The 15314-nt window shown below is 69.1% G+C and overlaps 1 protein-coding gene across 9 annotated transcripts in view; it reads right to left on the bottom strand.

The window, feature by feature from the left end:
- The window catches only part of DCTN1 (dynactin subunit 1), a 70228-nt gene extending 58434 nt beyond the window's left edge, over positions 1 to 11794 (bottom strand). For 2 of the 9 annotated variants that reach the window (XM_040556694.1, XM_040556691.1), the window contains exon 1: positions 11718 to 11771. Coding sequence is in view for 5 of the 9 variants with exons in the window: in XM_040556688.1 (XP_040412622.1) it covers positions 3616 to 3648 (33 nt within the window). In the remaining 4 variants the exon portion in view is untranslated. Of the gene's footprint in view, positions 1 to 3615; positions 3879 to 8380; positions 8526 to 11717 lie in introns of those variants that run through there. The other 7 variants (XM_040556688.1, XM_040556686.1, XM_040556689.1 and 4 more) reach the window with 5 other exon arrangements.
- Between the last annotated feature and the right edge of the window lie 3520 nt (positions 11795 to 15314).

The following is a 15314-nucleotide window of genomic DNA, read 5'->3' on the forward strand; positions in this document are numbered from 1 at the left end:
TGCCTCCGCTCTGAAGCGGCTTTCACGCTCCGACGGCCCCTGGGACGCGTGTGACTGCTGCCACGTCCACTGCCAACCTCAGCCTCTGTTCCCAAGTGTAACACCAAAATACAGCCCTGGTGAGCACAGAGCGCTTCAGGGCCGTGCTGCTGCTGCGCAGGTAAGCCCGACGCTGCTACCTGGCCAATTCAGCGCATGTTTTGGTCCATTTCTCTGCGTCCGTTTCGTAATCAGCAGTAATTTTTATGGAAGTCTTTTCCAAATCTTAAGGTTCAGGAGAGACGGGAGAGCACAGAATAAGCCCCCTAACATATTCCAGCCCTTAGGAGTGCTCTCTGACTCTTCTTCGCAACAAACTCCAAATAAGCCAGGGGAACAAAGTGCGGTGCTCCAACGTGAGGATGACGGTGCACGCCATTCACCACGGCCTCAAGCTGAGCAGGCCGTGGTAAACAGCCCAGGTATCTCCCCGAAATCCTGGAGAGTGCACGGCTCAGGTAACGCGCGACAGCTTTGCTCCGACCAGAACCGCAGGAAGCAACCCAGCCGGAGCTGCGGAGAGCCGGTGGGGCACAGGCCGGGATCGCCGCTCTCCGCGCCTCGGGACCACCCGTTACTCCAGGGCTTTCTTCTCTGGCACTTCAGCCTGTCCCGCGACCCGTGCTGCTGTCTGTGTGCCACACTGAAGCGAGCACCAAGCTGGCTTCTCCGACGGCCGCCCGCCCGGCCAGACCCGAGCCTGGAGTTCCCAGGGGGATTAGAACCAGCGCCATTACCGCAATTTCAGATTTAAAAAGGGGAGAAACTGTGCGGGCTGGAAATACCGCCTTGCCCCGTCGACCTTCCCAGAGGGATGGCCGCTCGCTCAAAGCCTGACGGGGAAGGGCAGAGCCTGGCTGGGGAGCCCGTGGGGGTCTGCCCCGTGCCTCCCAGCGACAGACGTGCCCCCAGCCATCCACAGGGCGAGCGGGGGGGTGAGGAACACCACGAAGCTTGGGGACGGTCACCTGGGCGTCACGCTGCCCAACAGGGCAGCCGGTGACCCAGCCCAGAGCTTCCTTGGGTTCTTCAATAGAGGTTCCCCCCGATCTCCTCCTGAAGCACGTGGGCAGAGCTCTCCGGGCCGGCGCTGAGGCTCTGGCAGCAGCGCGAGCACCTCAACATCAGCCCCAGGTGCTCGGTGCCCCCATGCGAGCTTCTCCAGCAGCCCCTCCGGCACTCCGGACACCCGAGCTTTGGGCACTTGGAGCACTGTGCTGCCGGTGGGTGAGTAAGGCCGCGGGGGCCTCCGGGCTATGGGGAGTTCCAGCAGACCCACACGAGGGCAGAGAGAAGCGGCTCACACCCTGACAGGCTCCCTGGGGGCCCCCAGGAAGGCTGTTTAAGCACCAGCACGGACAGCTCAGGACAGCTCACGCCCACCACTCCCACGCAGCGGTGGCCAAAAGGGCGAATGAGCCACTGAATTAAATTAAAACAGAAACCGGTGGCCAAGCGGGGACCCGCAGGCGCAGGCCGGGGGGAAATCGGGCAATGGGGGGCGCAGCCGCAGGGCGTCCTTCCCCCAGCCACCCGCCAAGCTGCCGCCACCGCCCCAACTCCCCACGCACAATTCCCTCCGTTGTTTAACGATACTGATGATTAGCCACTGAAAAATGTCTGTAATTTCAAGTGACTTAACTTGTGATTCGAATGCGATTTGGGTCACTGCTGTGCTTCACCCGAACGCGACAGCTTCAGCACTTCGCTGCATCGCAGGGGACAGCCCAAGGCACATCTATGGCATTCCTTCCAGAAGCCAGGCACGTGGGGACGCCTCCCTCCAAGCAGACACGACTAGTTGAACCTCAAACTGTCATTCAGAGCACAGATCAAAAGTTTCAGGCAAACCAGGAACACAGCAACTGCCTCCGAAAGCTCCCACGATGAGACTCGCGACCACAGGTTCAAACGCTTCCAGCCTCAAATCCAAGAGGTGCCCCAACACAGCTGGAACACAGGAGGACCTGCCGGTAACCGCGGTGCCTGCTGAGCCCAGCTGTTGCCAAACGCACGACGTTCGGTGCTGCTGTGCCGCCCCGGCTCGGCGGGGGGACTGCTGTGGGGTCGCTGGCACAGAGGCAGAGCCCTCAGCGGTGACAGGCGGGCGGCTGCTGGGTGCCCCGCAGGGCGCCCGGCTGCTGCTTCCCCGCAGAGGCACCGTGGGGCCCCGTGGGGCCAGAGCCCTGCTGCACACCCACCGCAGTCCTGCTGGACCTCGCCTGCTCGAGGCTCGGAAGCCAGAGGTCAGAGGCAAAGGGCTCAGGCATCACGAACACAACGGCACCGGGCGTGCGTGGCAGGGCCTCGCCAAAACCCTCGCGCAGCCCGCCGAGTGCCGGTAGGACAGCCACCATCCAGCCCGCCCAGCAGGGCAGGCTCAGCTTCGGTCCTGCAGAACCCATTTCACAACGCAACTCGAGAAACCCCCGCGGACGCTGCCCGCAGCCAGCGGCCGTCCGACCCGGCTGGGAGTCAGTGCGGCTACAGCACAGAACTGCCGGCGCTCAGCCTGAAATCCCACCTCTTCGCCCCGCTCCCCGCACCAAAACGGGGACGCTGAGCGAACGCAAACTCCCGGGGCCGAGCGGTTGGAGGCGACAAGCCGAGGACATCGCTCCCCCAGCCCACCGTCGCCGGTAAGGCTCTCAGCCCCTCTGCAGGGCGGGCGAAGCAGCTCTCCAGCCCTGCGCTGCGACCGGCATCCCTCGGCCCTCCGCACGGAGCCGCCGCCTGCAGCGGCCTTTGCTGCCGCCGCCGCCTCCAGCCGGCCACACAAACAGCCCCTCGGCAGAGGCCGCGTCCGCACAAGCCCCCCGGGCCAGGGCCCACCCGGACGCCCCCTCCCCGCAGCCCCGGCCTCGCGGTGCCCAGCCCCCGGCCCTGCGGACAGGGACCTGCGGCCGGCCATGAGCCGCGGGGCTCCGCCGAGCGGGCGGCCGCCGACACCGCGCTGCTGGTCCCCGGAGCGGCGAGCGACCGGGACGCGGCGTCACCGCGCTGCCGAGGAGGCGCAGAGCGACAAAGGGGAACTCGGAAGCAAGGCCTCGCCGCGAGGCCGGTGCCCGGCTTCAGTTGTGCTGCCCACCGCACAGCCCAGGGTTAACTGCAACACGGGAAAACCTGGAAATGATTTCAGACACTCGGAGGGTCGCTACCTCGCCACGCAACCTGGAAAATAAGCAGACAGGAAGAAAAAGCCCACGGTGGAGAAAGGAAAACAACCCAGAATCTTTGTGCTGAAAAGCCCTAGAAAGATTCTGTCATCACCGGAGGCTCAGCTGACACCTCGCTGCATTATCCGCGACAATTACCAGCACAGAAAGCCTAATTTAAATCAGAAGGACGCAGCCACCACCATAATTCAGACAAATTTATCCACCCACCGCATATCTGAACAGATACTGGTGGGGATGAAGGCATCGCATTCAGGAAATAAGCAAGCACGGGAAACACAATCTCAATTCAGCACAAAAACAGACGCAGTTTCACTGCAACAGATAGCATTACGGTGCAGAACAATATCTCAGGGCACAGCCAGGAGTTGGTAAATAAGTTTCCCTCCCCCCAACTTACCCGACTGTACGTGTGTCTCTTGCTCTGGGCCATGCTGCCGCCGGCTTTTCTCTTTATTTCAAGGGTTTGTTATTTTAAATAATGCTCTCAGTTCATGGCTCGCAGCGATTCAGCGGAGGCTTTTCACGTTTCAGCTGATCTCATCGTCCCTGCGCCCCCCCCGGCGACGCGCTGCTGGGTCACAGGGAGAGGGGAGAGGGCCCTTTTCGGGCGGAGGATGCTCGGATCGGGGCCACGCAGAAATCCAGCCCAGCTGATGGAGACTACTCTGCGCTACTGCGCTCCAGGCTTGTCACCGCGCCGCCAGCGCGCTGGGTCCTAACGCTGCCCGGCTGCGGCGGGCACCGCAGGAGGATGCTGCGGGAAGGCCCCGGCGGGCACCGGGGGCTGCCCCACGCCCCCTGGGCTCCCGCTGCTGCCTGAGACCCAGCCGCCCCCCCCCAGGCCCTCCGCTGCCGGCCCCGGGGATGCAGCGAGGCTGCGGCGGGCGCGTCGGCCCCGGGCCACGTCCCGGCCGGCACCCAGCAGGGCCGCGGCAGCCAAAGGGTTAATCCCGGGCCCGTCCCGGATCAATACTCGCCGCCCGCCGCTGGTCCGGATAGATGCCCGAGCAAAATCATCAGCCCCCCTTCCGAAGCAGCGTTAATCGCTGCCCTGGCGGGGCGGAGGGAGGGGCACGCAGGGTGCCCCCCAAACGGCTCCCAGCAGCGCGTGCCGTGGTTAAACCCCGCTCGGCACCCGGCGGGCTGCAGCGACCACGAGGAGGGCGAGGAACTGCCCGACGGCACCCGCAACCTTCTGAACGGGCGCCAGGGAACCCGCTGCTCAGGCCTGCACAGGCCGGGGACCGGGGCTCCGCAGGGCCCGGATTAAGGAGCCAGCCCAACGCCCGCACCCGGGGTCCCTCGGCTCCTGCACGGCCCCGCCGGGCGAGCGACGCCCCGGGGCGACACGGACACCGGGCCGGGCCCGCATCAGCCACGGGGTGGCCTCGGCCCGGTGAGGGCAGCGTGCCGGGGCCAGGGGCTGCCGCAGCGCCCACCGAGCCCCACGGGCGGGTTGCCAACGCCCAGCCGTACTTCTCCTCCGAAGCCGAGGCCACGCTACCCGTCGGACAGGCACGCGGCGTTCAGCAAGCCTACCCCCTGCTCCCCCGGGAGGCTGGCACGGAAGGGGAGCTAAAAGCTGTCGATCGCTTCCTAGCGCCTTCTACAAGAACGCGAACGTCCGACTCCGTCATTTTTCCTTTCCTCCGGGCTGTTTTAAAGGACGTACAGAAACCCAGCCCGAAAACTATTGGGAAGGTTACGAAAAAGCGAGACTGTCCTCCCGTTCCTCTCTACTCTGCCAGCTCCAGCACAGATCAAGGACATTAGATGCAAAACCTGCATTATCTGAACAAGATCCGAGTGAAACACAACCAAAGTTGGTCAAACACAACAACAGTACGAAAAAACCAAAACCAGCGTCAGCTCAGCCAGCCCGCGCGCACGGCGCGGCCGCGCTGGGGCAGCAAGGGGCACCCGCCCGACGCGTGCCTCATGAACGGCGTTGGGTTGTTGGGGCCGTCGGGTCCCCAGGGACCCCACAAACACCCTCCGTCTGGGACGGCCCAGTCCGCACTGATTACCGGGAGAGGGAAGCTGCAAAGCAACGTCCAGGAGCGCTCCGACGTGCTGCCTGCTCCGTACAGCCGCCTTGTCCCGCTCACGTCTCTCTCTCCAGCTGCTCAAAACCAAGCCAACATTTCGGGCGGAGATCGCGAAACCCCGCGCACCGCGATCGCTAAGTGACACCGGGCGGCGCGGGGCCCCGCTGGGTGGGTGCTGGCAGCCCCGGGGCACGGGGATCTTCGTTCACACTGCAGGAGAATCCCAGAGTCACGGGTCGAAGAAATCCCCTGGCTGAAAGCGGCCCCCCTCTCAGCCTTCCCTCGTTCTTCTGCAAGGATTTTGTACGCGTGCGGGCCGCCTGCTCCGTCCCCCTCTAATAAATACTGCGCCGGTTTTATTCCCTTACAGAAACTCCATCAAGTGCTTTTAACCCGAGGTGGAACCGCCAGTTCCCGTCAAGTGCTTTTATCCAGAGAGGGAAGCGCCACCTCCGCCGCAGGAAGGCTCCCGCAGCACCCTGCCGGGATCTGGGAGGCTGTGCTGGAGGGAGCGGCGCCGCCCCGGCCGCTGGGTTTACCTCCTCAGCACAGCTCGTCCAGACTTTGCCCCGCGGCAGCAGCGGCCCCGGGCGGCTCGCCCAGCGCTCCCAGCTCCCCCGGAGGCCGGCAGGCGTGCCGCAGGGCAGGGCAGCAGCACGGCGTCGGGCGTTCACAAACTCACTGCGACACGGGAGGAAGAAAGGTTCCTGTGACGAGGCACGGGGCAGGCTCGGGAGATGTGGATTCTGAGCGCCCCGGTGTCCTCTCTCCTCCTGCGACCTCCGGGCCTCCGAGGCTGGCGCAGCGCCGAAGCAGCCGCCGGCTGCGGTGCGGAACGGGGAGAGCGCGGCCGGCACCGGGGCCACCGGGCACGACCACCTGCAGGGCGCTAACCCCACGCGCTGACGGCGCTGTGTGCTGGGTGCGCTGGGGGAAAGGCCGGACGACAGCAGCGAGATCGGGCCGAGGACAGGGATGAGAACCGGGGAGTGACCGCAGGATCTCAGGGGGACCTCGGAAAGCGCGGCCCGGGAACAGCGGGGCGCTCTGCTCCCCCTCAGACCGCGCAGCCCCTGCTCTGCCTGCAGAGCCCCGCCAGCAGCAGGACGCACGCTGAAAGAGGCAGAACGCGCAGATGCGGGGAAGGCTTTCCTCTCACAAGGCCGGCTGCGGCCAGCAGGGTATTTCTGCCATTTCAAGAGAACACGACAAACGCTACACGGCTAATCCCCCTCTCCTCCCCCGTCCTGAAGCCTCCTCCACGACGCCCGAGGTGCAAGCAGCTTCCAGTAAGCACGGGTACTGAGTTGTTAACGTCCGCTTCGGGGCAAGTTACAGCTGCGTTGGAAAGCTAAAAGCACGTATGCAAAACCTGACAACATTTGACGTGTAAAACAAGCCCACGATGAGCCCCAAGGACAGTAAGACAAAAGGAATTTTAAGCTTCCCCAGCGCATACAAAAGCTGCAGAATAACTGACAAAAAAGGGGAAGAAGCCTCGGTTTCAGGTCACTGGCAGCTAAATCGCACCTTCCAGCGGGAGACGCCCCTGCCCGCAGCAGGGCTCGGACTTGGATGATCGTTACGGTCCCTTCCAACCCAAACCACTCTGCGATTCTGTGAGACTGAAACATTAGCGAACGTTGGAGCTACTTGCCCTAGCACGGGCGGGCTCACAGCACCCGAAGCACGCTCCCCTCCACGACCCCAGCGCTGCGGCTGGAACCCGCCTCCGTTTTCAACAGGACCATGAGGCGGCCGGAACGCCGGGAAGCGGCCGCGGCTGCCCAGCGACGCTCCCCCAGGGGCCCTGGGAAGCTCCCCACAGAAAAAAGAACCCACAGGGCTACCGAAATAGGTCGGGAACGAGAGCACGGCACCTGGAGCGCACGGAGCACTCTGCTGCTGAAAGGGAGACCGAGGGGCGGCAGAGTCCAGCCCCGCCGTAACCAACCGTCGCCCAAAGCCGGAGGCCAAGGGGCAGCGCGGCCACGTCGCTGACGGCAGAGTGCAACCAGGCCGCAGGACACCAGCTGCGTCTTCACACCTCCTGCGTCCGTGCTTAAAGCACAAACAGAAGAGCGCGGGCCTTTGAAAACGGGTTTGCGGATAACCGCGCGCTGAGCGCTGCGTCCGGTGCCTGGCAGAGCAGGAGGGATGGCTGCGCCTCCAGGGAGACCCTGCTCCCAGGGCACCGCGGCGAGCTGCGCCACGCGCCCCCAGCTTCACTTCCCGTTCCCCGCGTGAACTTTGGGGGAAACCTAAACCCTGACCAAAAGACCAGAAGCCGATGTTTGACAGCACTTTTATTAGGTAACTAAAACCGCATCGTGTGGAAATACGTGACGTTTTCTATAATTAAAGCACTCTGAGGCAGCCTTAAGCAACGAATGCAAAGAAGAAAAGTACCTGCGAGATGCGGCTGCCCGCCGGCCACGGTGCCGCTGCAGGACCGGCAGGCTGCAGCCCAGGGCCTGCTCCGTGTCGCAGTGAACAACTCTTTCCCCTCCCACCCCAAACTCAGACACGGTCATTTTCGAACGAACTGTGTTTCGGTCAAACAAACTAACCAAAACAAATAACCCCCCGGTGCTTCTGGGGGCCGCCGCAGCTATCAGGAGTGCAGCAGCCCAGCCCCACAACGGCACACCCAAGTTTCCGACTCGCGTTACAGCTCTGGCGTAACCCCGTGCGTGAATTCCTTCCACGGGCTTGGTTCAACAAACCACAGACGCGTCGGCCTAAAAGAGGCCGCGTTTCCAAACGACAAGCGACGCCCAAGGAGCAGGCGATGAAATCCGAGCGGCACGGCTGCCCCGCCATCGGGGCTGGGGCTCGCAGCCCCCCGATTTTGGGGGGCACCCTCGCCTCCACCACCTGCTCCCAGCCGCGCTGGAGGGGCCTCGGGCCCAGCCCTCACCCCGGCAGACGCCCGGCGCTCGTTCCTTCGCCAGCACCGGCAGCAGGCAGCCCGCACACCCCCGTCCCACCTCTCGGGGGGCCGGCAGCAGGGAGCGGGGCGCCCCGGAGCACCCAGGCCAGGCAGACGCCAGCAGCCCGGGCACCAGGGCAGGGCGCGGGGCCGCGGCCCCGTTTCGGGGTGGTAACACGCACCTCAAAGTGAGAGCTGACCGGGTGCTGGCTCGCGGATCCGACTCAGGAGGCGTTTATTGGCGCGGGAGGCTGAACTAGACCAGCATGGGGCATAATTCACGCATCAGGGTCCTCCTTGCCCGAGCTTGCGGCAATCTTCCTTCGCCTGCAAAAGGGCGGAAAACGTCACAAACCCCGCACGTCGCTCCTCAGGAATCGGCTGGGGCTGCCCCCTCCCCGTCCCCTGGGGGCCGGGCCCCGCCGCAGGACACCCCCACCCAAGGGCCCCGCTGCAGGACACCCCCCCAGGCCTCCCCGAGCCCCGGGAGCCACCCAGCAGCCGCCCCCGCTGTGCGTAACGCTGCCCTCAGAGGACAGCTACCACCCGGCGGCCGAGGAGCCACCAGCCTGCGAGCTGACGTCGGGATAAGAACCGGCCCAGGGCAGCTCCAGCACCAAGAGCCTAGCTGCTCTGGGCAAACCGAGCAGGAAGTCCACAAGCCTTCAGAAAACTCCTTGCTTTTTATTTAGGAAGAGCAAGATGTTACCCTACTGCGCTTATATTTATATACACGCACACAGAACTGCTTCAGCACAGCTTTCTGACTCCTAAGTGCCTGAGTCTGCCAGCAGACTTTTCTGCTGGGAAAAGAAATCCTGGGAATGGCACGTCAGGCTTCTATCTTCACCGTGTCAGTACAAATCCAGACCAGCCCCGCTGGGTTCAGGACTCCCTAATGAACCTCTCAGCTACGCACGCCCCTCGGGTGACCGGAGGCCGCCTGGGGTCCCTTCTGCTCTCGCCCCGGGCACGCAGAGATCTCGCTCTGCCCACTGCCCGCTCTGAGGCCCGCTCTCAGCCATGAACCCACCGCTGCCCAGCGGCGCGGCAGCACAGGGGAGGCAGATTTCTGCCCCAGAACCGGCACAACAGCCAGAGCAAATCCCAGCGCCAGCTCCTGTCCCAGCACTGCCAACGCCAGCACAGCCGTACCTCCCTCCCCCAGCAGCCACAGGCGCGAGCCCAGTCACAGAGAGTCTGCGGGGCCGGTAGCACCTCACCAGGGTCCTCACCTGGGATAACACCCAGCACCGAGCCATCGCACTGCCCCGTGAGCCCTTTGTGCTTTCCAGGGGCCTGCACCCCTCACCCAATTCAGACCGCCGCCTTTGGGGACGTCTCCCGCCCCGTCCCTGTGCATCTGCGGCGCAGGGAGGTCCTGAGCCGCCCGCAGACCGCAGCGACGTGCCTGCCGGCCGGCCACACACCCCGTCCTCCCGTACAGGTGCTGGCCTCCCAGACCAAAGCACCTGAGCCTGCATCACGTGCCAACAGCATCAGATGCCAAAAAGCGTCATCGTAACCGTGAGCGCCCCGCAGCAGCAGAGAGGCTCGCGGCACAGGCAGCGGCTTTGGCAGGAGCGTCGCGGAGAGCTGGGCACAGCCCCTGCGACACCGCCACGGGCGCTGAACTCCTCAGCGAAAGCACTGGAGCGAGCCGGGCAAGGTTTTGGGGGGCCCCTCGCCCGTCCCTACACCAGCTGACAGGAGCGGGTGAGCGGCGCGGCACCGCCGGGGCAAAATCCAGCCCTGCCTGCGCGCGGAGTCCCGGAGCAGGGGAGGCGGCTGCCGCCAGGCACAGCGCCGTGCCGTGCCGTGCCGCGCCGTGCCGTGCCGTGCCGTGCCGCGCCGCGCCGTGCCGTGCCGCGGGGCAGCCCAGCCCGGTGGCAGCAGGAACCAGCCCCAGGCGCTAGGACCCGGCGGGCGGTGAGCGCCGCGAGCCTGCGCCCTGCACGACTGCAGCATTTCCCAACCGAGCGGCGGCCGAGCAGCGCCGCAACAAAGCCGGGCAGCGCCGCGCCGGGAGCTGGAAGCCGACGGCGCTCCGCGTCCCTCCCTCGCGGCCCGCGTTCCGCGGTTTTCGCCGCCGCCGAAGCCGGGCCGCCAGCACCGCAGCCGCCGCGCCTCGCGGGGGAGCGAGCACCGCAGCGCAGGATGCCGCAGCCCCGCCACGTCGCCCTGCTCGCAGGGGCAGGTGAGTGCCGGCCGCCCGCTGGTTATTTCGCAGCTCGGTGTTTCGCGGCCCAGCTCCGGCCCGCAGCCACCAGCCGGCACCCGCAGCTGTCACGGGTTTTGCTCGCCCCAAGAGCTGACGGGGACGCGCCTGCCCTGCCTCGCTGCCGCGGGGCTGGGAGCCGCCGCAGCCGTTCGTCGCTCCCGCTCCCTCCGGGAGGCTTCGACCAAAGTGCCGGGAAAGCAGCCGCCGCCTTTCAGCGCCCACGCAGCCGCCTTCGCTTCCCTGTCGGAGCGATTACCCTTAACAGACCTCTCCCCTTTGCCAAATTGTGGAATTCCTGAGCGAGGGGAGCCCGTTTCTCCCGGCGGCACGTAACCGCAGCTGCCCCCCCGTGCCGAGGGCGGCACCCCGCCTCCCACGCACGGGGCGGCGTTGCCCTGGCCCTGGGTCCCCTCGCCACCCGGAGTCACCCAGGCAAAGGCCCGGCACAGCGCTCCTCGGTACGCCGACAGGAAGATCCTGGCCAGCCACAACAGCCCCCGCGCGCTCGCTGCCAAGTTTTCTCCTTGCCGTTTCGTGACCGCCAGGAGTTTTTTAAGCAAGCAAACAAAACCCTGCGAGCTCCTCGGGAGCAGGAGCGAACGCCCCCGCGATTCAGCTTCTGCAAGCCCTGCGCGGGACCTGGGGCTGCGGTAGCGCGTCGGTACGGCGCAGCCTGCACAAGGGCGGCCTCTGCTCCCAGCACCGCCGCTCCCGCAGCCCCCGGTGCGTTCCCAGAGACAACGGCGAAGAACCAACCGACGGCTCGCTGCTGCCCCCGCCCGGTTCCCAGGAAGGCCGGGGAGCCCCGCCTTTACCTCGGCAGGGAGCCCCCGGAGCGCCGGGGGAGCAGCGCGCGGCCCCTGCCCCGCCCGGGAGCTGAGGGGAGAAGGGACGGGACCCGGCCGAGGCCGCACAACGAGACCCGCACGGCGCCCGGCGGGACCGGCCCGGGCTGCGGGGGCGACCCGGGGAAGGCCCCGAGGGACCCGGCCCGGCGGAGGGCGCCCGGGGGGACGGGGACGGAGCCGGGGACGGGGCCGTGGGGCGCGGCTCACGGGGCGCCCCCGAGGTACCGCGGCTGCGAGGGGGGCGCCCGGGGGTGCCGGTAACGGCCGCGGCGCCTCCGAACCGGCCCGGCCCGGCCCGGCCCCGCCGCCCCCTGCCGCCGGCGGAGCGCTCGGCGCAGCCCGGACCCCGCGCGGGGGGGCTGGGGGGGGCTGGGGGGCTCCTCCCCGGGCTCCTCCCCCGCCCCCCGCCCGCCCGGGGGTCCCGGTGCCGCCCCTCCCCCCGCCCGGTACCTGCCGCCGCCGCCACCGCCGCGCCCCGCGCCCGCCCTCGGCAGCCGACGGCACCGCCCCGCCGCCAGGCCCCCGCCAGGCCCCCCCGGGGCTGCCCGGCGCCACGCCGCTCCGCAGGGCCCCCGCCGCCGGCAGCGTAGCGGGCCGTCAGGCGTGGCGCGGGGCAGCCCGGCGGGGAGGGAAGGGCGGAAGGGACCTGAGGCCGCGCGCAGGCGCAGTGCGCGGGGTGAAGCCGGCCGGGCGCCGGGCGCTCCGTGGCGGGGGCGGGGGGGGCGGGGAGGCCACACCGGGCCCGGCCGGGCCGGGCGGGGCAGGGCGCGGCCGGGGGGCCGGGGGGCGGGGGCGGGGCCTGGCGGGAGCAGGAAGCGGGACGGGACCGGGACGGGACGGGACGGGACGGGGAGCGCCGCCGGTAAGTGCTGTGGGGTGCGGGCGGCCCGGGCCGGTCCCCCCGCCGGCCCCGGCCCGAGCCCCCCCCGCGGCCCGGCCCGGCCCGGCCCCGGCGGCAGCAGCAGCGGGGCCGCTCCCCTGGGCCCCCTCGGGCCCCGGGCGGCTCCGCCGAGGTCGGGTCCCGGGGCCGGGACCGCGCCGCCCCCCCGCGGAAGGGGCCCGGGGCCGCTCGGCCCCGGGGGGCGGCCGGTGCCCGGTGCCCGGTGCCGGGCTGTGTCCGGCGGCAGCACGGCCCGCCCCCTCCCGCCCCGCTGCCCGGTGACCCGCGGGCGGCTCCCGCCGGCCCCCCCCCGCCCCGCCCGGTGCCCGGCTCTCCGGGGGGTCCCCCCGCGCGGTACCGGGCCCGCAGCGCGCCGCCAGCCCGGCCGCCGTGGGCGCTGTCAGCACCCCCCCGCTGCCTGCCCGCGGCTGTGCGGCACGGCGCCGTGCCGCTGGGTGCCAGCCCCGGTGGCGCCGCCGTTACCGCTCCCACCGCAGCTTCCCGACCCCTGCCCCCCGCCGTGCTGCTCGCCCCCGGTGCCCGGCCCGCCTGCCGGGAGGACGCGCGGCGGTGAGCCCTGGGCACCCCTTGGCTGCCGCTCGGGGTCTCCGCGCGTCCCAGCGCCGCTGTCACCTCCCGCGCAGGCTGCCCGCGCCGCGGCTGCGCCGCTGGTGGCTCCCGGTCCTGGTTAGGGTTTATTCCCGACTAAACCACGGCACCACACCAAGCCAGGCACGAGCGGTGCCCGCGCAGCGCGGCTCGCTGAGCCCAGCGGGCGGCAGCCACGCAGCCAGGCCGGTGCGACAGCGCGCTCCTGGGCAGCAGTTCCCTTAAACAACCGTGCAGAAATAGCTAAAACCCACCCAAGATAAGCTCGGGCCCAGGAAGCCCCGGTGCCCGCTGTGGGCGGGCAGCCCGGGGGCAGCGCCTGACCACCAGCTCCCCCCCAGCAGCCAGATGCCCAGGAGGAAGCCGGTGCCGGCGCTGGGCAGCCTCTGCCTGCAGAGCCTGGCGCAGCACATGCAGAGCGTGTGGGTGAAGGACTACAGCGAGAACTACCTGGACGAGTACCAGTTCCGCTACGTCATGGGCCCCTTCAACGACCTGGGTGAGCTGCGGCGGGGGGCGAGGAGGAGGAAGGGCGAGCGGTGCCGAGGCCCCGCTCCCTGACCCCCCCCGACGCCCCCCGCAGCCGGCAGCCTGGTGCAGGACCTCATCCGGCTGCTGGGTGAGAGCCGGCGCCTGACGCGAGCCGCGCTCCACCTGCTGCTGGTGCCGCACCTCCAGGAGCTGAGCCTGCGCTCCTGCCCCGGCCTCGTCAGCAACGCCATCGGCCAGCTCGTCAGCGTGCGCTGCAAGGTGAGCGGGCAGGGCGGGGGGGCGATCGCCCTCCGTGGGGCTCAGCACAGGGGCTGGCAGCCGGGGTGCCCCGGTCCCCTGCCAGCGTCCGGGTGCGGGGGCTCAGGGAGGGAGCGAGGGGCTCTGGGTCCCTCTCTCCCGGCCCTGCCTGGCTCCGTGCCCCAGATCTCCCGCAGGCGATGCCGTGGGGCTGACGCTGCCCTGGCTGAGGCTGGGTGCGAGACCCCCGCCCTGCTGGGGGCACGGGCTGGGTGCTGCAGCCCCCGTGAGCCGGCCGGGGCGGCTGCGCGGCGGTAGGGCGTAGGGCTGTTCCGGCAGCAGGGTTTGGGGTCCCCCCCGAGCCCCGTGCCCTGCTGAGGTAGGCTCCGTCTGTCGGCGGCAGAGCCCTGAGCGCCCTGGACCTGCACGGCTGGCAGCCGGCTGTCGGCGGACGTGCTGGTGGACCTGGTGGAGGAGCTGCCGCTGCTGAGCCACCTGGGGCTGGCGGAGACGCAGGCCAACGTCCAGGTGCTCTCGGCCGTGGGCTCCTGCTGCCGCGCCTGCGGGAGCTGGACGTGTCCCGCTGCAAGAAGGTGTCGCCGGCGCGCCCTGCGCACCTGGCCTACGACCCGCTGGAGCGGCCCTCTGCTGCCCCGTGCTCCGCGTCCTCCTGGGCCCGCGGCCTCGAGCCGGCGGGGACGGCGGCATGGTGGCGGCGGCTGGCCTTCTGCTGCTGGCCCTGCCGCGCCTGGAGGTCTGTCGCACAGCGCCGTGCCGACGCGCTCTGCCTCCTCCACGCGCGCAGCTGGGCGGCGGCGGGGACGCCGACGGCTTCCCCTCGCTGCAGGAGCTGCTGGCGCAGCGCGGAACGGCTCGCGGCTCACCCTGCCGCTGCGGCGGCTGGAGGAGGTGGAGGAGCCCGTCCTCGGCACCGCCTGCGCCGTCTGCCCCGAGGCCGAGGAGGTCGGCGTGTGGCTGGGGGACGGCGCGGCGGCCGGCTGGGACCGCGCTGCGCTGGGGCCGCCTGGCGCGGCTCAGCCTGTCCTGCGCGGGGCCGCGGGGCCGGGCGCTGGGCGAGGTGCTGCCGCTGGCGCGCGGCCTGGGCCCGCAGCTGCAGAGCCTCGCCCTGCACGGCTTCTGCTACGAGGACGAGCTCTCCCTGGGCGCCCTGCTCCTGCAGCTGCCCCAACCTGCAGGCCTTCAGCACCGAGCTGCAGGCCCCGCCGGGCTCCCGCCCCGACGAGGAGCCCCCCGACGAGCCCCCCCGCTGGACACCGGCCTGCTGCCCCACGCCTTCCCCCGGCTCCAGCGCTTCTCCCGGTCCCTGGCCGCACCGCCAGCCCTTTGCCAGTCCCGCACGGGCTGGTGCTGCGTGCCACGCTGGCCTCGCTGCTGTGCCGCTCGCCGCGCCTGCAGAGCCTCTCCCTGCTCGGCATCCCCTTCTCGCTGGACTCGGTGTTCGAAACGGTGCTGGCGGCCCCGGGGCCGCCCCTGCTGGAGCTGCGGGAGCTCTCGCTGGTCGAGAGCCAGGTGTCCAGCCAGACTGTGCAGCTGCTGCTGGCCTCCGACGGCCGCCTGTGCCGCCTGGACCTGTCCCGCTGCCGCGACATCTACCGCCGGGACTACGACGGCTTCCTGCAGGCGGTGCGCAAGCAGCGACTGGACCTGGACATCACCTGGGAGTAGGCGCCCAGCCCGGAGAGCGGGTCTGGCCGTGCAGAGGCCTTTAATAAAGGAGTTGCACTGCGAGTGCTGCGACTGCCCGTGGCCACTGACGACGCCTCTGCCCCGTCCCAGCGCAGTTGTGCTCCCCGTGCCCCGCCGGGGAA

Source organism: Cygnus olor, chromosome 4 (assembly GCF_009769625.2).
Source record: "Cygnus olor isolate bCygOlo1 chromosome 4, bCygOlo1.pri.v2, whole genome shotgun sequence".
Lineage (NCBI taxonomy): Eukaryota > Metazoa > Chordata > Aves > Anseriformes > Anatidae > Cygnus > Cygnus olor.